This window comes from Echinops telfairi, unplaced genomic scaffold, assembly GCF_000313985.2.
Source record: "Echinops telfairi isolate 266 unplaced genomic scaffold, ASM31398v2 ScPeMD7_7467;HRSCAF=8505_1, whole genome shotgun sequence".
Taxonomy (NCBI): Eukaryota; Metazoa; Chordata; class Mammalia; order Afrosoricida; family Tenrecidae; genus Echinops; species Echinops telfairi.
The window spans coordinates 14,272,893-14,297,462 of record NW_022111368.1 but is presented as its reverse complement, the minus strand read 5'-3'; the positions used below and the strand labels follow the sequence as shown (position 1 = coordinate 14,297,462).

Sequence of the window (24,570 nt, the reverse complement as noted above, 5' to 3'; positions counted from 1 at the left end):
TAGAATGAAACCGCAAGTTCTCTGAAATCCCTGAGAACGGTGTCCTGTTTTCTGTGCCCTTTCCCAGAAGTCTTGGTCAGAGGCCGGCAGAACCAAAATGGCGGCCCCCTCCAGGGGGAGTCAGCTGCTTTTCCATTGTTTTTTTCCCCTGCCACGCTGTGAGCTGTTTTAAAGCCTGGTGGGACGTGACTCGGTCATCCTTTTTATTTACTTCTTGTTTTCTGGATGTGTTTGGGGACACACGGCTGCTTAGTAGAATGATTTGAGGCAGACGCTCTGTTACCAAATAGTTGATTGATTTAAGAGTGTTCTTCTGTTTCTTCTGGACAGTTTGCTATTTCGTGAACAGTCACACGGAAAGTTGTCCCCGTGAGGGTTTTATAAAAAGTGTCCTTCTAAGCTGGAGCGCTGGACATCGTTCAACTGTAAGAATATTTTGGCCATTGCTTTGGGGACTGTATTCACTCAACCACATTGTTTTAATCTCCCCAGGCTAGTAGGTAATAGGGAGCCTTTGCCGGTCGCCTGTGTTGCATGAATTCCTGTGAGCCCTCTCTCCTAACTGGATTCTTCTTTCTGACCTTAGGGTTCCTGTAGGAGGGGCTGGACCACCCCGGAATAATGTCCTGGGAGGGTCTCCGCTGGCCAAAGGGATGACCACCACCATCCATCCAGGTGGGGGAAGTCTGAGCAGCCCAGCCACTGCCACCAGACCAGCCCTTCCTCTCACTACACCTCAGGCTCATGCCCAGCACCAGGCAGCCTCTCCCCCGATGGGCAGTTGTCTGCGGCACTCAGCCCAGCCAGTGGCCAGCCAAGCCCGGAGTACCATCCCAACAGGTATGTACCTTGGCTCTCCGGGGCCTCTCCTGTGCCAAAGAATTTGGATACAGAGTCTTTGGGACATGTATTAGTCTGGGTACTTTGGAGAAACAAATCCACAGAAACCTATGTATAAGAGAGAATTTTATATAAAGGTTAAGTGCACATCAAGAAAACATCCCAACCCAGTGCTGCCCAAGCCCACAAGTCCAACATTAACCCATTAATCCATATGATCCATATGTCCAACACCAATCCACAAAGTCTTCCTCCATCTCACAAAACAGATGCAATGATGCCGACTGCAGGAGGAAAGCCGAGTCAGTGAATATGTAAGCATCTCAGCGCTGGTAGGGGTCTCCACACGGGTGGTCCAGCACCCAGGACTGCATCAGGGTAGGTCCATGTGGCTTCTCCTCAGGGATGTCTTGCAGAAAGTGAGCCTAGCCAGCTAACAGGGAACTGCCTAAGGCAGCTGCACCCTGGTCCGACCGTCAGAAAGCAAGAGACCCGAAAAACTAGAAAGGCGAGGCTCACCAACCCATGTATCCCTCTGCCCTTCAATTAACCCCACGTGTATATCCACCAGGTTGGCACAATAAACTAACTAACTTAGGACACAAGTTAACGAGAAACACTTTTGGTCCCAGTATCAGGCAATCCATGGTAAGGCAGATTGCATTTGCTCATCATAATCATAAACTGCTGCTGGCCTCCAGGAAGTTCGCTTGACTTATCCTGTTACCCTATCCTGGCAGCTGAGATGGATTAGAGATTTCACAAATATTTACATATTTCTCTGTAGCAAGAAGACTGCATGGACTAGTAAGATTAACTTTGATGCCGTCAGATGACTCCTCCAATGAGGCAGTTGTTAGTCGGCCACATTGACCTTGCATTTGCTAGGCCCTTCAGCTTCCCCAGTAAACAGCACTTCACAGGACAGAGCGCTTGCTGGTCATGAGACACAAATATAGAGTATCTCCTCTCTAGTGTGCTCTGAGATTAAACCTAAAACCAAACCCACTGCCAGTGGGTCAATTCCAACTCCCAGAAGCCCTATCTATGGTTTCCGAGGCAGAGAATCTTCGTGGGAACAGAAATAGTCTCATCTTTCCCCCAGGGAGCTATGGGTAGGTTTGAGCCACCAACCTTCCACTGAATACTGACCCAACAGCATTGCCAGGACTCTGAGATTGAGAGATCATTGTCATTGATCCCTGTCTTCATGTGCTCATTACCAATAGACACACTAGCATCTCTTAATGAAGGACCGGTTTGTCCCTGGATGGTTGAGATGCAAGAAAATTAGGAGATGGATCTTCAAGAATGGAAATAAATCTTATCATTGCTTGAAAGCTTAGCTTGTCATTGCTTGTCAGTCTTGAAAGCTTAACATTGGCCAGTAAGACCTGTTAAACTTTGACTTGCATGATGCCTCCAGATGGATGCCCATACCAAGTGACCTTCAGCAGTCATAGCACTGAGTGACCTAAGCCTGCGCATAGCAGATACCTTAGACAGAAGGCAGCAACTTTAATTTCTATTAAAGGTTACAGAAGTTCCCTTCACGTCCCAACTCTCTTCTCTCAGAAATCTTTTCTTTCTCTAAAAGTAAAATGTAAGGGGGGAAAATCATGTAGATCACTTGGAGTCATAAATCACACTCTCTCTAAACATCCAGCCAACCAGAAGATGCTTCCTTAGCAGTGCTTCAGAGAGCAGCGTCTCTGGTGTGAAAAATGAAGATAACACTTAACATCGTAGAAATGATATTTTCCCCACAGTCTTAGCCGATAGACCAAGAGAGAAGGTCAATGTCCATCTCTCAAAGCTATCGCCCACTGTCTACTCTTTCAGTGAAACTGGTTTGCATATATCCATGCTGATGGCCAATTCAGGCTTACACAGGATGGAAAGAAGTGTTTCCCCCTTGCAGGAGAATCTAAATGTAATATAAACAATCTATTATGGATTAAATGGTGTCTCCCAAAAGATATGTTAAAATCTTAACCCCTGTGCCTGTGAATGTCCTCCTGGAGGGGAAAGAAAGAAGGGCCTTTCTTGGGTGGTGTCCATCAAGGTAATGAGGTCATCCCAGAGTGGGATGGGTCTTGAACTTATGACTTGCTGTTTGACTCTTGTTGGGTGCTCTCAAGTCTGTTCCAACTCACAGCAGCACCATGTACGGCAACACGAGACCGTGCCCAGTCCTGCTATGGTTTCTCTGTTAGAGCCCATTGTGGCAGCCACCGTGTCCATCCATCTCAGGGAGGGGCTTTCTCTTTTTGGCTTACCCTCTGCTTTCCCCAGCATAATGTCCTTTCCCGGGGAATAATCCATGCTGATATCATCATGGCCAAAGTATGTGAGACAAAGGCTCACCCTTCTTGCTTCTAAGGACAATGCCAAGTGTACTTCTTCCAGGACAAAAATTTAAACAATTCTTCTGAAAGTCCGTGGTAGAGGCAATAATATTCACTTGCACCATCACTCAGAAGCACCGATTCTTTGTCAGCCTTCCCTATCCATTAGTGCATGCCTATGAGGCAACTGAAAATACCACTGCGTGGATCAGATACACCTTGGTCCCCAAGGTCAGATCTTTGCTTTTTATCACTTTAAAGGGAGTTTTTCCAGCAGATTTTCCCCATGCAATAATACACCACTGGATTCCTGGCCAGGTAGCTACTATCTTTCAGATTGGTTGGCATAAATACATGAATGCTCTCAGCTCTACATCAGTTGGGATTCCCTCAATTCCTGTGGCTGTGTTTGTCACTATTGCCTTCAGTACAACCAGGACTTTGCCCTTCAGTACCTTCCATTCTTGATCATTTGCTACCTCCTGAACGGGCTGACCGTCAGTTAATTATTTTTAGTACTGTGACTTGGATCTTCTTTTGGTACTTTGTGTGCGGTTCAATATTTTGCCCATACAATACACCAGTATTATAACTTGAGGTTTGAATTTTATCTTCAACTTGAGATATGCTAAACGTGTTCTCTTCCCTTTTGCTTCTCTACCTGCAGGTCTTTGCACGTTTCATCAGAATACTTTGTCTTCTCGAGCTGCCTTTTGAAATTTTCTGTTCAGTTCATTTCTGTCATCCTTTCCTGCATTTGCTTTAGCTCCTCCGTTTGATGACTAAGAGCCTCTTCTGACACCCACTTTGATCTTTTCCTTTCTGACTAATGACCTTTTGCTTTCTTCACATGCAGTGTTCTTGATATCACTCCACAACTAGTTGTGGGGGTTGAGTCGCTAGTGTTCAATGCACCAAATGTGTTCTTGAGATAGTCTTAAAGTAATATGAGTATACTCCTGGTTATATTTTGGCTCTAATTGGCCTGTTTTATTTTTCTTCAGCTTCAGCCTAAATTTGCATTTGAGCAATTAAGGTGTCTCACGATTGGCCCTTGATTAGGCTGGTGATTTTGAGCTGCTCCGTTGTTTCTCCCACAGATGTGGTCAGTTGGAGTGTGTGTAGTCCCTCTCCAAGGTGCATGTGTGTAGTCACTACTTATGATACTGAAGAACTTATTTGCAATGAAGAAGTCTTTGGCCTTGCAAAGTTCTATCACACAAGTTCCAGCTTGGTTTCTATCACCAAGGCTCTATTTTTCCAACTAGAGGTCCTTCCTGATTCCAACTTTTACATTCCAATCACTAGTAATTATGAATGCATCTTGTTTGCATGTTTGATCAGTGGTGGACCGAAGTTGTTTGTTGAATTCTCCAGTGGAGGGCAAGTCTAAATCTGGAGCTGGTTGGAGTGAGGGATGGAAGACTTAGGAGAGCCATCACCGAAGAACTCCTTAGTAGAATGAGCAGCACAGGGTGATTAACACTTAGGCATGTGAGCAAAGGAGTCATTTCAAGCAGAAGGAACATATATTTAAACTACTGGAAACATGACACAGCACATTTTTACTCAACTGGCTGCAAGTCGTTCAATAAAGATAGAACATTCAGAGGCTGGGTTGAGGGCACAGGCATGGGAGACAGACAGACCTATGTTCAAATAGGCTGCCATTATTGCTGGAGCTTCCGTCTCCCCTCTGTAAAATAGGGAGATAAGTGACATTTATCTCCTCGCATCTAATGTGCCGAGAATAGAGGATAGCACTTAGGGTGTATTCATCAAAACTCAAACTCATTGCCATCAATTCATTTCTGACTCGCTGGGACTCTGTGCAGCCTGTTTTCTGATTCTGTTCAAAAGTGAAAACATCAACACACTCAACGCGTGTGAGTGAAGAAAGTAAATAGTTAGCAAAGGAGCCGTGTCCTCTGTGCCACTGAGTTGATTGGGACACGTGGTCCCATAGGGGACAGAGCAGAACTGCTCCCCGGGCTTGTCTTGCTCGTGATCTTTATAGAAGTAGATCAACAGACCTTTCCATCTACAACGCCACTCAAGAAAGTTGGGCTCAAACCATCAACCTCTTGTTTAGCAGCAAAGCACCACCTAGTGTTTGCACCACTACAGGCCTGTCAAGGGCTATAAGGAGGTTGCATTTGGGACAATGAGGACCCATTATCTCTTAAGACAAGAGGATAACACTTAACTCATATCACCACCGTACAGTATGGAGGAGGAGGCAGTGTGTTTGCTGGCTGGGCTCAAGGAAAGGCGCCCATTAGAAAGTTGTGGATTTTCCCAGATCAGAGGTAATGATGGGCCTGAACTAAGGGAGCTGTGTTGCAGACTTGAGCACAGATTAGGAAGCAGAATGGTTAAGACTCAGCGATGGATTTAAGGTTTCTGTCTAGGGAGTACATGCATTTCCACGGTTCTGGATTGGGAGAAAACCTATGATGATTCCTGACGTAGAAAACATCAGAAAGCAATGTATTTCTTAGAGAAGATGATGGCCTGTGTTTGGGCATGGTGTCTTGAACATGACATGGACACTTGTCGGTTTGTGGCCCCTTGCCGACTTTGAACAGGACCGTGCGTGTGTGTGTGTGTGTGTGTGTGTGTGTGTGTGTGTGTTTCACTCTGATAGAAGGCACAGCCTGTTTTCTCATCCTGCCTTGTAGTGAACATGACAGCACATGACTGAAACTTTAGGAATTGAGATACTCGGCCCTGAAACCATCACTTCTGAAGACAAAATCATGAGGAATAGGTGTTATGTGGCTCCTCTTAGGCTGTGAGAGTCGAGAAACACCTAGAAGTCTGGAGACAGCAGTTTAGAACTTCTGGCACCTGTCCCCAGCACCATGAGTTGCAATGTCCACGTCAGCAGCAGTGATGAGAACGTCAAGGTGAAACCTCCCAGGGGCTCTGGGCTGCAGAGTCTTTAAGGCTGACGCCCAGGCTTGAATAAGGTGCCCTTCATACATTTCCTCTTTGCTTGAATTCGCCAAGAATGAGCTGGAGTGTTTGGGGGTGGTGGTGGGGGTGGTATTTGCTTCCTTCCCATCGTAACCTATGAAGCTCTGGGGAAGAGCTAGTTGTCTCCATAATGAGACAGCTCCCTATCAGTATTATCTTGTGCCAGACTCCTCACCCCTAGTCTTTGCCGTCCAATACGTCATACTCATCGCATGCTTTAAGTTCATCCCTGGTGTTTACTCGTACCCTCCAGTTAGGAATAAGGTCTCCGGGAGTGAGTGCACTAGCACCTTGTAGTCGTCTGCTAATCAAAAGGTCAGGTTTGAACCCACCGGAAAGTGCTGTGGAAGCCAGGACTGGGATCTGCTGTCATAAAGACGGCCTTGGGGAGTGCGGCCCTTTGACACCCAAGAGTCACCGTGAGTGGGAATCGACTTGATGGCCACAGGAAGAGAAGAGAGCCAGGGATGCGACCAGTGTCTTGTAAGTGATCCAGTGATCTACAAAAGAGCTATGATGCCCTAAGTGGGTCAGAAGTTTGCTGACAGACTGGTCCCCTTAGTCCCTGGAACTGCCAGAAAGGAACGGGGGCAGCCAAAGTTCATGTCAATTTTCTGGTTATAAACATCCTACACACACACACACACACACACACACACACATCCTACCCAGTATGCCACACAAGCCTTTCCCACTGTGCCATGACACGAGGCAGGTTGGAAAGTACTGCCCCTCAGCATGACAGTGCGGCAGCCTTGGTTACCCGGGCAAAATAACCGATATAATAGCCTGTGCATGCCATACCTTGCTAGCAAACTTTCCAACTTGAAGAAGGAAATTGAGCCCTGCCAGTCCTCCGTGGAATAACAAGCAGTACCAAAAGGAATTGGCATGGCTAGGAGTCTATAACATTATATCTCAGTCATCGATCACCATAGTAACCAGTAGGGTTTGACAAGCATTTTTTCCCATCAGTTTAATTTTACATATGGGAGAAGCAAGGCTCGGGATGGTGAACATGGCTCCTTCCCCAGTGCAGTATAACATCCAGCTCTGTCCCCACACCCCTGCTGTCACGGGCCAGGTTAAAAAATGGCTCCTGCTGAGTCATATCAGTAAATTAAATGCCACTGAGTTCCCATAGCGTTTTCCTCTTCATTCTGCATTTAGAAAGAGAAAAAACACTGTTGACAGTACAAGTAATGGATTGTTCCCTGCAGTAATTGCCCATTTCAGCAGACCCCAACCCAGCCAGGGGGAGGCCTTTCATCAACCTTCTCATCTCAAGCCAAAGTCGGGAGTTTGACAAAGACTTAATTGCATTGGCCATAGCATCCAATATGATTTGTTCTACTTGATTAATGGGACTCTGCTTTCCAAGGGCAGAGCCCTTCCTGTAAAGGGCTCAGTGTCCCACACGTCCTCCTATCAGTGGCTAGCAGGGCCAACATCCCAATGCGGCCATTTGTTCATCAGAAAGGGAAAAACACAAGGCACTGAGAGAGAGCTAGCTACAGGCCAGGCACTGCGAGGGTTTGGGAAGAGAAAGGAGAGCCAGCCTGACCTCATTTCGGCCTCAGGAGAAGGAAACAAATGTCTTCAACAGAGTTTGAGAAGCACCGCAGTGGACGCGAACAAGGACACTAACAAAGCCTGGAGGAGAGCTGGGTCATTCAGATGGGGACTGGGGAGGAGAGGGGGCGGAGCCAGGAGGACAGGCTTATGGAAAGTCCCAACTGAATGTGGCAGTGCCGTGGGTCTTGAAGGGCAAATAGGAACTATCCAAGCAGACAAAAGGGGAAGAGAATTGTAGGCAGAGGGACAAGCCGATGCAAAGACCAACTTCAGGATTTGGTGTAACGTTGTTTAGCTTGGTGTGGTTGGAACAAAAGGTAGGAAGGAGTAGTCTAGCGTGCAGATGGCACTTTCCCTGAAGAAGCAAAACTATCTTTAAGACCTGAACTTGGCGAGAACGGAGCGTGTTTCAGACAGAATGAAAGCCTATAAAAAGCGCTGAGATAAGCAGAAGCCTGGTGTGTTTGAAAACTGAAACAAGGTGAGTGTAGACAAACACAGAGGGGGCCCTCCTAGGAACTTACCCAAGAGAAAGTGAAACCGCTCTTCATACCAACATGTGCACATCAAAAGATAGAGAAAATGTTGTGGAAACTACCAGCGAACAAATACAAATTACTTACAATGGGATGAATGACGGGTGAGACAGACTCAATGGAGACTAGCTTTTTGAGAACATGAGATATCAAGAAAAGGAGGCACCGGCTACAGGAGGACAACTCATAGAAGGATGATTATCTTTTAAATGGCAGACATTTAAGTTGGTTACTAAATTAAAGGGAAATCTACTAACAGAGTAAAAGTGGGAGAGAGGAGAACAGGCAACAGGCTTCAGTTTCCCCCTGAGCAGATGGGAAGGCTAAGGGATCAGGAATGAGGATAAAGTGATTTGCATCAGGAAGACCTTCCATCTTCTAAGCCCAGAGGGTGGGGTGGGTCTGAATGTCGATGGGTGGGGAGAGAGGCTTGTAGTTGGGGCAGTTATAACCAATATTCCATTTCATGCATGGAGGTGTGACATTATAACCCTGAAAATAAAGAAAGGGCAAAGTTGATATTAAGAGGGTCACTTATTCATTCATCTCCTAATTATTAAGTGCCTATTGAATGGACATAGCCGTCTATGAGGTGGGGAACGATGGCATTCAGGGGCTCAGTTACTGGCACTTTAAAACACGGGAAGTTTAAAGAGTTGAGGGATAGAGAAATCAGTCTGTGGAACAGGACCCAGGAACAGCATTTTCTCAAACACCTTCTGGCTGTTGGCTTGACTCTTTGCAGGAACTAGCACCTGTTGTGTTATTACCAACTAGTAGAATAGCTGTCTAGTTCAGGACAAGGCTGGGGCACACAGGATGGGTGAAATCAAAAGGTAAATCTCATCTGATCTATTTGACCATCGTGTTTTGTGGTCTGTTGTCAGAATGTCAATAAAATCCCAGAATTCCTATATAGACCACTGCAATGAGTCAGGCCTCTTTCTGTCTTATGAAACATTTGTTCTTCCTCAATGGTACAATTCCATGAAGTAACACGAAAAACTACATCCTAAAATTTTATCTTGGGTTGAACAAATCTTTCAGAATATAGAGCCCAAGATAAACTGCGACATGTAAAAGAAATATTATAGATAGTAGATAGACAGACATCGAGATGATATAGATAGAGATAGATGTTGTTGGTAGGTGCTGTCAACTCTTCTGACACACAGCAACCCTGTATCTGACAGAACAATGCACGACCCAGTCCTGTGCCATCCTCACAATGGTTCTTATGTTTGTTTCCATTGATGTATCCACTGTATCAATCCCTCTTGTTGAAGGCCTTCCTCTTTTTTGCTGCCCATTACTCTACCAAGCATGATGGCCTTCTGCAGGCACTGCTCCCTTGGGACAACATGTCCAAAGTCTACTGAATGCCAGACACCACTCTAGTTGTTTGGGAGAGATCAGTCAATTAATCAGCCCAGTGTTCCGATCATGGAGCCAGCATTTTATTGGGGAAGATACGCACTGGATAATCAATCTATAATAAAGAAACAATTGATACAGTCTATTAAAAAGAGATACGTCCCTTGGAAGGAAACAAACATCAGAGCATAGAAAGAAAATTTTACATTATAGAAGGAGGATATATTTCCGTTTGAGACCGCTCACTATATTGAATGTTACTGGGAAAGTCGCATGTAAAGCAGTTAAGGGACTGACTCCTTTATACATCCATCTGGGAACGAATGGTCTTTGTAAAGGAGACGGCCAGCGCCGGTCTCTGAGGTGACGTGTCTGTCGTGTGTGATATCGCCAGAAAGCTGACTGATAAGTAAGCATTAAGTCTCTTTAAACATCGATGACCCCACATGTGTCAGACTAAAACTCAGTGAAATTTTTCTCAAAAGTAGACCATCAGCGTACACCATAACCAAGTGGGCTTTATTTCCAGAAAGCAGGCTGGCTCAATATCAGACAACCAACCTTAGTCCTATGCCACAGCAGTAGAACAAAGGAAAAGAAGCACAAGTCTACAACTGAATTCACCCAATGGCTCAATTTTCAGTCAAACAACAGTCAGGTCTATCATAGCACTAGTGAGGCATGCACACCTTAGAACTATTGGCCATTTAAGATCAAAAGGGCAACATTTACCCAAGGACACGGTTCAGAAGGGTTGGGAAAGAAAGAGGAACGAGGACAGGAAGCGTAGAGAGGAGGTGGAAGAGTGATGTTACATCATGGGGATGCAATGAATAAGATGAAACAAGTATGTATGAAGTGTTGGGTGGAAAACTGATTTGGTCAGGAAACCTTCACCCAATTCAAAATTATTAAATTAAAAAATCAACTGCATTTCCATGCACCAGAGATCTGGAAGGGAAATGAAGGAAACACTTCCATTTACACCAGCATCTAACATATTCTGGTTTCTCTTCAGATCATAAAAACCTCTCAGCTTTTACAATAGCATCTAAGAGATTAAAATCTGATCAGGTATGTAAAGGATTTATACAAAGAAAAGAAATATTTTTTAAAGATATTAATCGATGGCAAGGAAGGTGTAGGATGCCTGGTAGGGCTTGATCAAGGGCAATGTAACCTAAATGAAGGCCAAGCATGATAGTGGGACAAGAGGAAAGTAAAAGGAAATAGAGGAAAGAACAAGGAGGCTAAGGACATTTATAGAGTTCTAAATACAGGCATGTACACATGTAAATATATTTTTCTATAAGGAGCGGGGAATAGAGCTATGTACATATATGTTAAGTATTAAAGTAGCAGACAGACATTGGGCCTCTGCTCGAGTACTCCATCAATGCAAGAACACTTTGTCCTAACAACCTGGCATTCTATGATGCTCACCTTCCCGACATGATCACTGAGGACAAAATGGGTGCATAAGCAAATGTGGTGAAGAAAGCTGATGGTGCCCGGCTATCAAAAGATACAGTGTCTGGGGTCTTAAAGGCTTAAAGATAAACAAGTGGCCATCTAGCTGAGAAGCAACAAAGTCCACATGGAAGAAGAACACCAGCCCATGTGAACCTAAGGTGTCGATAGGATCAGATATCAGGCATCAAAGACCCATAAAAAAAAAAAAATCAATGTGAATGAGGGGGAGTGCAGAGTAGAGACCCAAGATCCATCTGTAGACAATTGGACATCCCCTTACAGAAGGGTCACAAGAAAGACACGAGCCAGTCAGGGTGCAGTATAGCACCAACAAAACATACAACTTTTCTCTAGTTCTTTAATGCTTCCCCCCGCCCAGCACTATCATGACGCCAATTCTACCTCAAATCTGGCTAGACAAGAGCATGTACATGGGTACAGATAAAAGCTGGAAACACAGGGAATCCAGGACAGATAAACCCCTCAGGACCAATAATGAGAGTGGCAATACCAGAAGGGTAAGGGGAAGGTAGGGAGGGAAAGGGGGAACCAATCACAAGGATCTACATATAACCCCCTCCCAGGGGGACAGACAACAGAAAAGTGGATAAAGGGAGACATCGGTCAGTGTAAGCCTGAAAATAATAGTAATTTATAAATTATCAAGGTTTCATGAGCGAGGGAAGGGAAAAAAACGAGGAGCTGATACCAAGGAGGCAGGAAGAAAATGTTTTGAAAATGATGATGGCAACAAATGTACAAATGTGCTTGACACAATGGATGGATGTATGCATTGTGATAAGAGCTGTACAAGCCCCCAATTAAATGATTTTTAAAAACAAATATTAATGAAAACCTAACTAAATGGACATATGTTCCCTTAACATTGTTAAGATGTGAGCTCTACTAAAGTGATCTACAAATCCAACACAACCCTGAACAAATTCCACCAGCTTTTTAAATAGAAGATGTAAACAACAAAATCTATAGCCTGGAAAATCTTGCAGGGGAAAATACACACTTGCCTTATAGATTCACTATGAGTTTGATTTGGTGTAAGCCACGACCACGAGGCCATACCAAATCATAGAGACGCTGCCTATAGGACAGTATGCAGCTGCCCCTGTGGGCTTCTGAGACTATAACTGCTCAGAAATAGAAAGCCTCATTTTCTCCCAAGGAACAGCTTGGGGATTTCGAACTGCTGACGTTGTAGTTAGCAGCACCATGTGTAACCCACGGCAACATCAAACAGTCTGGTACTGCTATGATAATACACAGATGGACCCATGGCATGGGATTGAGAATCAAGAAATAAACCCACATATCTATGATCAACTGAATTTTGACAATGGTATTAAAATAGTTCAGTAGAGAAAGAAAATCCTTTTCAATAAACAGTGCTGGGAGCATTTGATTTCTACATGCAGAAAAACGAAACAAGATCCCTTCCTCACACCATACAAAAAAACCAAAAAAAATCCCAAAGCGATCCACGCCAGACTGGGGTGAGGCAGCGTCAGGGAGTCCTGGCCGCCCAGGGCTGTGCAAGGAGGGGAGCACAGAGGACTCAGGGCCGCTGGAGGCACAGGTAACGGAGCAGGTGTGCAGTGGGGCCACTGCAGGACTGCTTCTGCACCCTGGGTGCTGAATGGAAAGGACCAGGCGATGCTGAGCCTCAGCTGCCAGCGGCGGGGCCTGGACGACATGGAGGAGCTGAGACCTCCGGGGCCCCCAGACCTCCAGGGCTGGGATGAGCTAGCGAGGGTCACCCCCAGCCAGCCAGCCCCTTTGTGCCAAAGCTCTCAGCATGCTCAACCCCGGAGACCTTGAAATTCCGCATCTACAAGAGGAAAGTACTGACCCTGACCTTCTTGGTGGCCGCCTGTGACTTTGTCCTGTGGAGCAGCAATGGGCAACAAAGGAAGAAAGAGACCCTGGCTTGGCCACTGCTGCAGGATGCCGAACGCCCACGGTTGGTGGGCAGTTGGGGTGGGGAGCATCCCGCAGTGTCAATGGGCATCCACAGGGTCTCCAAGGATTCGGCAGTCCCTCGGCCTGAGGGGACAACCTGACGCTGCAGTAACCTCTCTGGTGTATCAAACCCTGAGAAATGTAGACAAGGGCGGTGGCTGGGTGGGAGCCAGGTGCACAACCGGCCGGAGTCCCTTTGACTGCTACTGGACTCACTTCGGAAAGCCCATGGCCTCGACAATGTCCTCCTGTGTTCAGCCATGACTTCTGGTCCACAGAGATCAACCAGATGACCGCCAGAGTGGATTTCTGTTCCGTTCTGCGGGTGTTCTTTCTGTTCAGCATCCAATTGTACCCCCGTGAGTTTCCGGGCAGTGACCCCGAGATTTCCCCAGGGACCTGGAGAAGAACGCAGCTTTGAAGATGGGGTGCATTCCAGCCGAGTGTCCTGACACCTTCGGCCATTATCAAGTGGCCAAGTTCTCCCAAACCAACCAAACACCACTGGTGGTGGAAGCTGCATTTTGTGTGGGAACGGGCCAAAGTGCTTCGAGATTATGCCAGCCTTATACTTTCCCTAGAGGAGGATCACTACTTAGCCCAGATGAACACCATGTTTCCAAGAAGATGTGGAAGTTGAAGCAGCAAGAGTGCCCTGAGGGTGCTGTGCTCTCCCTGGGGACCTACACGGTCAGCCGCAGTTTTGATGGCATTGCTGACAGTAGAGGTGAAAACTTGGAAACCCACAGAGCACAATATGGGTCTAGCCTTGACCCGGGATGGCTATCAGACACTGATGGATACTTTCTGTACTTACCATGCTTATAGCTGGGACCAGACTCTTCAATCCTCGCCTGTATTTGGTCTTCCATAGTTCTGGAAGGTGCGGGTTCCTCAAGTTTCCTAGGCTTTTTCATGCTGGGAGGCTGTGGTTTGCACCATAAGAAAACCTGTAGGCCATCTACCCAGAGTGTGTGACTTGAGTCACTCTTACATAGTAACCAACAGTACATGTTTCCAGAAACTCTAACTATCAGTGAGAAGTTCACTATGGTAGCTGCTTCTGCACCAAGGAAAAATGGAGGGTGGGGTGATATTAGGGACCATGAACTCTGTAAAAGTTATAGAAGACTGCAGTGAAAACTCAGTTACAAAAATTAAAATGACAGTCTTCTGTTTTTGATGTTTGTCCAAACAGGATATATAGTTGAATAAAAGGGTCTAGGGGGTAAAAAAGGGGTTACGTAGTTAAATGTACAAACTAAACGATTAAACTCTGAGAACAACAAATGAGCGGTTTTGTGAGGCCTAGCTCTCAACAGTCTAATAGAATAACAAAAGCACAAACAACAAAACACAAAACTAACCTCAAAATTAAAACGTCTGTTCGTCAAAAGACCTCACCGAAAAAGTGAAAAACCAAGCTACTGACTGGAAGAGCACCTTCGGCAACCTTATCTCAGATAAGAATCTAATAGCGTAAATACATCTGGTAACTAAAATGCAGAATCTAATCATGAAAATGCTGTTAACAACAAATAACCCAATCCTAAAGTGGGCGGAAGACTCGGGTAAACTTTCAACCCACGGGACATTTGAACAGCGACTTAGATCATGAGTAAATGCTCCTCCACATTAGCTGTCAGAAATGGTAAATCAAAACCAGAATGAGATACAGTTTCACTCCCCCTAGGATGGCTGAGATTTTTATGAGCCAGTAAACAACAATTATTGGCAAGCATGTGGGAAAACCGGAACCCTTACTTGTTACTGGTGGGAATGCAAGATTGTTTTTGCCACTGTGGAAAACTGTGCAGTGGTTTTCCCAACATGAAAAATGGGACTGCCATACAAGCCAGTAAGTCTGTTTCCAGGTAAATACCCCAAAGACTTGAAAGCAGAATCTCAGAGACTTGTACACTAGTGCTCATGATAACACTATTTGCAGTAGCCAAAAGATGGAAACAGCCTAAATGCCTGTCCACAGATGAATGAATAAACAGATGTGGTACACACATACAATGGAATCCTCCTCAGCCAGTAGGAGAAATGAAGTCTTGATACATTCTGCAGTGTGGATGGAGCTGAAAGACTTTATGCTGAGTGACATAAGTCCATTACAAGATGACCTCACCTTTTACTAAGGGACAAGAAGAGGCAAACATACAAGGGGGTACCCCACCCCAAGAAACAGAATTGAACTTGGCAGGAGCAATGCTTTTGGTTTCATAGTACACATTTTTTTCCCTTTTGGGTGGGTTTCGGGCTTTTTTTTTGGTTAGTGCACCCAGTGGCAGCACCTGGGAAGTTTCTCTCTGGTCACAGTGAATTTATTCATAAAAGGCTCAAACCTCATTTTTGTGATGGCCGATTGAAGAGAACAGCATGTGGCTGTGAAATTTTGTTTCCTGTTCTGGAAAAATGCCACAGAAACTTGTGATGTTGAACACCACTCACGAGGACAGTGCTGTGAGGAAAACCCATGTGTGAGTGGTTTTCTCATTCCAAAAGAGGCGAAGTGGCGACGATGACTAACCTCATTCTGGATGCCCGCCAACTTCCCAAATGGACAAAAATGTTGACTTGTACTGTATTTGGAGTTCAGCCCACCAGGTCAGACTGTTCATGAAACTTTCTATTTAGAGGTTCTGAAAAGATTGTGTAACAGTGTGTGACAAAAAGGCCTGATTTGTGACAGATGGGGGACTGATTTTGCCACCACGACAATGCACCTGCACACACAGCCATCTCAGTGCACCAGTTTTTGGCAAAAAACAGCATGGTTCTCTTACCCCATGCACCTGACTCACCTGACTTCTTTTCATTTCTGCAAATGAAGAGGGACCTGAAAGGATGATGATTTGACAACATTCAAGAGGTGAAGAAACAAATGAGAGAGGTGCTGTCAGCCATCCAAGCAGATGAGTTTGAAAAATGTTTCCAAGGATGGAATTTGACAAATGTATTAAGTGTAATGGAGAGTACTTTGAAGGTGATAAGGTTGTTTTCCAAAATTTAAACACATAACTTTGAAAAAAATTCCAGTTTGGGTGGTGGGGGGCACCCCTTCATACATACATCAAAGGTAATTAGTGGCCAGCAAGTCTTGGAAGGAGAGAGGAAAGAAAGGATAACTGTATTCATTAAGGGTACAGGTGCACAGCCAATTATTGTAAATCCTAGTAATAAGTTGTACTTCTGCAAAAACTTGAACTAGTGTAAGCTATGTGATGGATATGTTTAGAACCCACACACAGAAAGGTGTACCTGTTAAGGCTACTTATGTACAGTCAAACACAACATGGGATTTGGTTTCTCAGTTGGGAGATTTAGGGTCATGGTGTCTTGAGACATCCCAGTTAATTGGCCTAATAACATGTTTAGTACTTCCAGATTGTCTTATAGTTCATTGTACAGTATAGTGCCTGGGGTCTATAAGCTTATAAGCAGCCATCCAAAGCATAGTATGTGGCCTCCAGGCCCCTGGGTCAGCAGAGAAAGGAGTCTCAGCAGGAGGATATGGGATGTGTGGTGCATGGCCTCCCGGAGCAGCTGCCCCTTTTACCATGAGACCAGAAGAACTGGATGGTGCCCAGCTACCAATACTGAACATTTTTGTCAAAGAATTCTCACCCACGGGAGAAATGCAGAACAGAATTTCTAATTCTATGAGATCAAGACTCTCTGGAGCCATAGAGGGTGGATAAACCCCCAAAACGAGTGCCCTGCGATAAACTTTAAACATTTAAACAAAAAATATGTCCAGAAGTCTTAAATCCAAACAAATGCTTCCCTTACCTAGGAAAAAGGTATTTGCAATAAGCAGTATGCTCTGTTAAGAGCCATCTGTTAGGATCCCATTGACAAGAATGAGGGCAGAGTGGAATGTGAATAGAGGAGGAACCGCGAAGAAAAGGGGCTGAGAAGGTTAGCACAACTCTAAGCAGGTCAGCAACTTCATTGTCGTTGTCCATGTCGACACCGTGGAATTGTCCACTTTGCTTTGTATATTCTCAATCATAACAGATCATAAAACTTTGTGGGAAGGGAAATCAGGTTGCTAGGCCTTTTTTTCTGAGGTCCCAGTGACAGATTTGAACTGTCACCCTTCCATTCACCAGCCCAGCACGTTCATGGTTTGCACGACCCCAGGAGCTTCAGCCAGAGCATGGACAAGGCTGTGAGGAAGGAGGGTTAGAGAGTTTATGTGATGGGTGGGCTCAGAACTTTGTGGACCACCCTTTTCTTCTTCCACTCAGGAACATCATAGTGTTTCACAGGAGCTAGTCAGAAGGGAGAGGTGAGCTAGGCAAAGTCTCCTGACGGGAAACCTCATCCAGCCCATGGAGATGGAATTTCTGAGGGCCAAAGTGTAATTGCTCTTCCCTGAGTGAGCAGTAATTTCTCCATTCGAGGGGGTGCTTGGCCGGGGTGAAGGAGAGTTCAGACATCAGGGGAAAGGCAAATAAATTGCCCCCCCAAGGAGCGCCCCTTCCAAGTCACGGGGTTACCTTGTGGGTGATTAAATGACCCCAGTGGCTTAATTGATCTGCATAATTGCCCAACCCGTTCTTCCGTTTATAATGTGGAGGCACATTTTGTGCAGACTCAAATGCCCTGGGTTTTCAACCCATCCAAAGCCCTGCATAATTTTGAACAAAACATAAATCAGCCTTTATATATTTCACCCCGTAGAAGCAGCGGATGCCACATCCAGCCCTGGAGAATTCGTGATCACATAATTAGATCTCCCAAGCTAGTCCCACACAGCTCTGTTGGGGGGAAGAAGTCCTGATTCACAGATGGAGTGAGTTTTGTTTGTTTTGTGAAATTATTTAACACACCCAGGAAATGCTGTTAAGATTTATGAGTGCATTATATATTCAAGGCATATTTGGGTGTAGAGACGTGTGTGTATGTGTGTGTGTGTGTGTGTGTGTGTGTGTTTCTGTTACTGGAACCATGAATGCCACGGATTTTGGAGGGAGAAATAACGGCAGGGTAGTATGTGATGTTTTCTCAGGCACAGTGGTGCACGTAGGACTGCATGTGAGTTACATCGTGTTAGAAGGAACACAGAAGTAATGCCTGGGGCCATGACCTGTGTCTCCCCGTGTTATGAGCCACTCCCAGGTTACAAATTATAATGCCCATGGTGTCAGACATTCCCTCCTTTCATTCGCCTTGCCTGTAGTGCGTAAGAAGGTGATTCTTCAAAGTGGCTGGCACTTAATGGTTAAAGATGCCCTCAAGTCACCCTCATGGTGGCCCCACGTGTCCCATCGTAGACTGTGCCCCTGGGTGCTTTCCTTGGTTTGGTTTGGTTTTCAGTTTAAAACACAAATTTATTATCCAGGTAGCCGGTGCTGAAGAGGATCTCTCACAGATAAAATGTATGGAGGAACTGCATTCCTTCCCAAGGTTCTGATAGCTAAATCCCTTCCTGGTCTTTTCCAGTGTGGGGAGGGCACCCTTCCTCCATGGTCAAAACCAGCAACACTAGGCTAGACTTTTAAATGTGTGTGGTCTTTAAGAATCAGTCACCAGGCCTCTCTTCTGAGATGCCTCTGGGTGGATTTGAACCATCAGCCTCTTGGTTAGTAGCCTGGTGTTTAACTGGGTATCATTGACATACTCTGGGGTGTCTATATATATATCATATATACATATATATGTATATCAATGACATACATAATTGGGGTTTCTTGAGACTTTTATGAGACTTCTTGACTGAGTTTCTTTTCTGGGAATCTTAGCAAGGGTGTCTTAAGGAATGCGGGTCCCCTGGTTCGTTACAGCGGAGAAAACGGCATGGGAGGCCTTCCGTGCGTACATGGTCAGGGCACACCCCTGCCCCCCAGGACTCGGGCTTTGGAAGGCTAGGATTATATTTGAGTGTTACTCAGCCTCAGGGCCTGCATCTCTGAAGTAGGGGGTTCATGACTGCAGCAGGGTCTGGAGAAGCTTCCGCTAGAGCCTGCCCGCGACCCCCGCAAAGAATGAGCCCGAGAAGAGAAGCTGCGTCCACCTGGGGTTGCTGGTCACGGGCTCACTGTTTGTTCCTGTTTTGTCTCCTGTTTGGTCTGCGTTCCAGCTGCCCACTCCTCAGCCCAGGCTCAGGACCGACCAACTGCCACAGTGTCGCCCTTGCGCACCCAGAATTCTCCATCCCGCCTGCCAGCTGCCAGCCTCAGGCCCCACTCCGTGGTGTCCCCGCAGCATGTGCACCAGCCTCCGATCCAGATGGTCGTGGGGGCCCAGTGTCCCCGGCCCATCATCCCCCTCACATCAGCAGCGTCAGCCATCACACCCCCAAATGTCAGCGCAGCCAACCTCAACGGGGAGGTCGGAGGGGGGCCCATCAGTGGCCTGTTGACATCCAGTCCCACCAACACAGGATGTAAAGCGGAAGAGAAGAAAAATGAAAAGGTAGGTGCCAATGTCCCTGTAGGTATTCAAGCCCTGCGGCGGTGGCACGCTGGTGGTTCTAGAGCTCCTATCCACAGATGCACCAGGTGTGTGGCAGAGAAGGGCCCCGCCAGCCAACAGCTCCTCCTTGGAGGGGAATTCAGGGAGGCCAGTTTCTCTACCAAACCCAAGACCAAACTCACCACCATCGTGTTGATGCCGACTCATAGCAATCCCGTAGGCCAGGGTGGAACTGCCCCTGTGGGTTTCTTATGGGAGTAGAAAGCCCTTATGGGAGTCATTCTTTATGGGAGTAGAAAGCCCAGGCTTTCTCCCAAGGAGCAGCGGGTGGTTTCCAACTTCACACCTGGCAGTTAGGAGCTCAAAAAGGAACCACAACACCACCAGCATTCCTGTCTGTTTCTCTACAGGGCCACCAGGGGGTGGGGGGAAGATCTCCCTTCCGCCAGATGCTTGAGTTCCATCTTTTGGAAAATCGCTGTAATATATATCCAGTTTGCTAACAACAAGGTTCTAATGTCCACATACCAGGATATTGTTAGGATGAATATGCAAATGTGTGGGGGGCCCAGAAAGGTCATGGAGAGAATCCATTATCTTTTCATTTGGCTTTTCCTCAGACTTTTTGAAACCTGTGGAATCAACACACACACATACACACACACACACACACACACACACACACAAATGTTCATGAGAGTTCATGTTTACTGTTTTACAGTTAAGTCTGTGAAATCCAATGTGTTCTTGACACATGTACACATCTCAAATCAGACCAGGGTCCTGTCAGTACTGCCTGTGGCCGCCATGTTGGACAGCATCCATCTAGATCTTCCGCTTCGGGCCGCTGTTTGCTGGCCTGGCTGGGTGAACCGTTTGGGTACTGTTATCCTTATCGCTGCTAACCAAAGGGCTAGAACTTCCTGTCCACCAGGAAGAAATATCTGATGACCTACTGCCCAAACTCCAGCCGTTGAAACCCAAGTGCAGCTCCGCTCTACTCCAGTGCACTGGGACTACCAGGCGTGGGAATTAGTACCTGCTTATTTGTTTATCCTTATCTGTAGTCTATAGATCTTTGAAAACATTTTCATCTAAAAATCACTCTTTTGATGAGGGGCTGTTACTCACCATTGAGATGAGTACCCTCTATAAGAAGCAATGTCTTTAGGGTGAGGACAGCCCTCTGCTCGTCCCAAGTCCTGGCAAGGGGACAACACCAGCACTGATTCCTCACATCATCTTCCCAGGGGTCCCTCGAGGCAGACCCACCTGGCTCCTCACCTTTGTCCTTAGCGGAAGCCCAGGTAGATCCCAGAGATGTGTCCAAGCCAGACAACCAGGGGCCTTTGTCTGGGGCTTGGCTTGACTCTTACGTCTCATCACGTCCTAGCTACTCTGTCTGGTCCAGAGGACTTGTCGCTCCTGGAGTTGACTGGGTGGAAAGAGGATGCCATGTGGTGACTATGGCTGCATGCTGCTCTTGATTCCACCTCCTGGAGACCAACGCGTTGTGTGGGCAGGAAGCGAAAGGGCTGTTCCCTCTTGAATCTGGCCCCTTCCACTCTTCAGTCCTTGCTCTAAGAGAGGGCTGCATCTCAGGCAGCAGAGGTGGAGCTTACGATCCTCTGCTCTGACTCAGACCATCCTTCCCAGAAGACGAGCACTCACGAGCCTTCCAAGCAGCTGAGCAAAAAAACACAACAAAACAAACTGGGAACCAGACTTGTAAATGGTGGAGGCCATCAGTATTTATATAAACATTCCTAGTTCTTTCCTTCCTCACCCAAAAAAAAATCCTTTTGTCTAGTTTATTAAACAGATAGGAATGGTTACATAGGACTCTCTAGTGAATGGGATTTCAGGCTTTTAGGAATCGTTATCAAGCGAGAGATCGTTTGCCGTGTTGCCCTCTTAAGTGTGTAGCTAATGAGAACCAGGCTGGCGATCTGCTTTGAACATTCCCAGGCTCTTAGACACTTAGCAAATAGTTTGCTTTCACCCAAGGGTTACCCTGTGCTAGCCCCCCTCATGCATCAGCAAAGAGCAGTTAAGTCCAACAGACGCCCAGTGGGTCCCTGTTGCTTAAGTGCAACGTGGAAGGAAGCCCTTGTTCTCAGTTGGAATGTAGCAAACTTGGCAACTTAGCATCCTTCTCAAGAGGCAGGAGTGCTCCCTCCGGCAGTCCCGTGAGCTGGCCCCTCGTAGCAGAAGTGCATAGGGCATGCACCCGCCTGATACACAGCCAAGCTCTGGGTTGGACACACACTGTACATGTTAGTCTGGGTTGACTAGAGAAACAAATTCATTGACACTCATGTGTGTAAGAGAGAACTTTGTTTCAAAGAGCAATTAAATATTGATAAAACATCCCATCCCAGTCTAGATCAAGTCCATAAGTCCAATATTAACCCATATGTCCGATACCAATCTATAAAACCTATAAAGACTCATGCAGCATATGAAAATCACAGGCCACTGGGTGAAAAGTCTTGTGGATCCAGTGGTGGTCGAAGCATTTCAGCAGTGGTGTGGGTCTCCACGTGGCTCCTCCACGTGGCTCCTCCACGTGGCTCCTCCACGTGAACCTCCATGTGTCTTCACTACAGGAATGTCTCACAGGGAGTGGGTGTGTGCCCCGCCTCTAATGAGCTATTTATCTCCTTAGCACTTACAAATGAGGTCATCAAGCTGTAACCTGATTGACAGGCTCAACTCCATCCCTTCACTCTTTTAAGTCTCAAATTGACAACAGATTATGTAACTACTACACTGTACCAGCATGGGGAGGAGGTCCGACTCTTCCAAGTAGCCAATAGAAATGACCATCCTGAGAACGGGAGTGCATATTAATAGTCATAACAATGCCCTGGGCTCCCACAGAGAAGTACATCTGCAGTGCGGTGGTTTTCATTTCTCACTTCATCCACAAAAGAGGGAGAAAAAAACCAACCATCGGTTGGAGAAACCACCTGTGAATGTTTTTATCACCCGAGTCCCCAGTTGAGTTTTCCCCAATTTACAGCACAGTTTAAGTGTCTGCAGCACTTGCCATTTTTAGCCCAAGAGCCAAGACACTGGGGGTTGCATTCCTGGCCCTGAGATTCAGAGGCGCGTGAGTGATCAGAGCGGCACTGCGGGCATCGCTGTGCCTGTTGCTCTGTCCGCAGGGGCCGGGGCAGGGGCCACTCACTCTCAGAGCTGCCAGCCCCTGCTCCCATAAGGGAACAGGCTTTACCAACTTCACAAACACCTAGCTGTCCGCTTGTAGTCTATTTCTGGGTAGCCCCGTCTCAGATGGGCACGTGTCTAATTATGGCGAGAGTATTTCTTCTTTAAGACTTGGCAGGATTCTCCGGGCTGTGTCTGTCATTGAATCTTACTCAGGGAAAGGCAGCGAGCTCTCTCTCCAGCTCTGCTGTCCGCTGAGACCCAAACCTCGGTGTGCCGTGGGCTTGCGTCGTGCCGAGCTCTGCTGAAATCGGATCCAGGCGTTTCTAAATAGGCGAGTGAGAGAGAGAGAGAGCAGGCAGTGATTAATGGGGATCCTGGGTAGGGGCAGGTGGGCGTAATTGTCTTCCAGAAGCATGGGAGATTTGTGCTCAGACACCCTCTGGATGTGGAGATGGAAGATGTCCCAAGCCTAGTTCATGTTGCACCTATTCCTGCTGGGGTGCTGGGAGGCTGGTGCTCTGCTCCTGGTGAGCCCTTGGTGATTGGACACCAGCCCTGCTTGCCTGAGTATAAGGCTCCTGAATGGTACGAACAGTTTATACCTAAAGGTTGCCAGCGAACACCTCCCCAGTGGTACCGCGGAAGAAAGGCCTGGTGATCTGCCTGCGTAAAGGAAGAGGCTATAGGGAAGTCCCACTCTGAAACACCTGAGGTCTCCATGAGTCAGGACTGAGTGGACGGCAATGCGATTGATTGGGTTTGGGCTGACCGTGGAGTAGGAGCCTTTGGGGAGGATGCCAGTGCTGATGGGATATAGACTCTTTCTCTCCCTTGAGTCCTGAACTGGATTCCAGGGGGGCATCTGCTGGATTCTGGGTCTCTGCCCAAGTGTGCAGGGATGTACACTTCTGACACAGTCCCCACCCACCCCAGTCACATCTGCTCCCCTCAGGGGCTGCCTTTGTGACCAGACCAACATGATGCCGCATGCCCCCTGGAAGCTGTATGCTTCCTCGGAGTCTGGTGGAGGGAGCGGTGCAAGCATTGATCAAAGGACGTTTAGCTGTTCTCCGTCCCTTCTCAGACCCACTGCTGCCTTTCCTGTTCGGGCCCCACCTTGGGAGAGCACTTCTGCTCGCCTCCTTTCTGGGTGATGATCCAGCTGCTTAGTTAGCTTTGTTAGCTTTCCCACGGGGGAGCTGACCCTCCTCTGAAATCCCTGCAGCCACTGTTTTTCACACTACTCGTTATAACACATTCCGGGGTCACAAAGCCCACGCAGGGGATCCGGAGCACTAGTTCTTCTCAAATAAGAGAGGGCGATACAAGGAAGCGGGATGGAATACAGCAGCATGTACAGTGCACAGTAGAGATAAGCATGTATCTACTGGGGAGACGTTTGTGGCTGAGCCCCAAATTAGACATGCCTCTTCCTATGGGCCATTGCACGATGGGGGACAGCCCCTAAGGGCATCTCGCTCATTTCCTGAAACTAGAAACATCCTCATATTTGCAGACAGCATGAGCTGGAAAAACGGCTGCCAGTACATTTTCACTCCCGGGACTTAAGGTATATTCTTCATACCTTAAAATTCAAAAGGTGAAAAGAACGCGAACTTTCAGTTCACAGATGAGCTAGGTAAAGCTTCGTAGACTAGTACACAGGTGCCCAAACGTATTTATGCTACCGCCCCCTTTTCAGGAAGGAGAAAATTTTAAAAAGGCCCTGTGGCCCCCTGGTAACTAAAAACATGTGTACTGTAGTCCTGAACCAGGATAAAGTGTCGGGGTCTGCTTTGCCCCCACAAGATATGGCCACTGTGGGAAACACTGGAAGAGTAGACTATGTGTCTGGGCGGAGCCCCTAC

The 24,570-nt window shown here is 46.8% G+C and overlaps 1 protein-coding gene across 1 annotated transcript in view; it reads left to right on the top strand.

Moving 5' to 3' along the window:
- SH3RF3 (SH3 domain containing ring finger 3) overlaps positions 1-24,570 on the top strand; it is a gene marked incomplete at its 5' end in the record, with an annotated part of 526,008 nt that overhangs the window by 438,336 nt on the left and 63,102 nt on the right. Inside the window, 2 exons of the mRNA XM_045283818.1 lie at positions 587-840; positions 19,194-19,528. Of these exons, the coding sequence (XP_045139753.1) occupies positions 587-840; positions 19,194-19,528 (589 nt within the window). The remainder of the gene's footprint in view (positions 1-586; positions 841-19,193; positions 19,529-24,570) is intronic.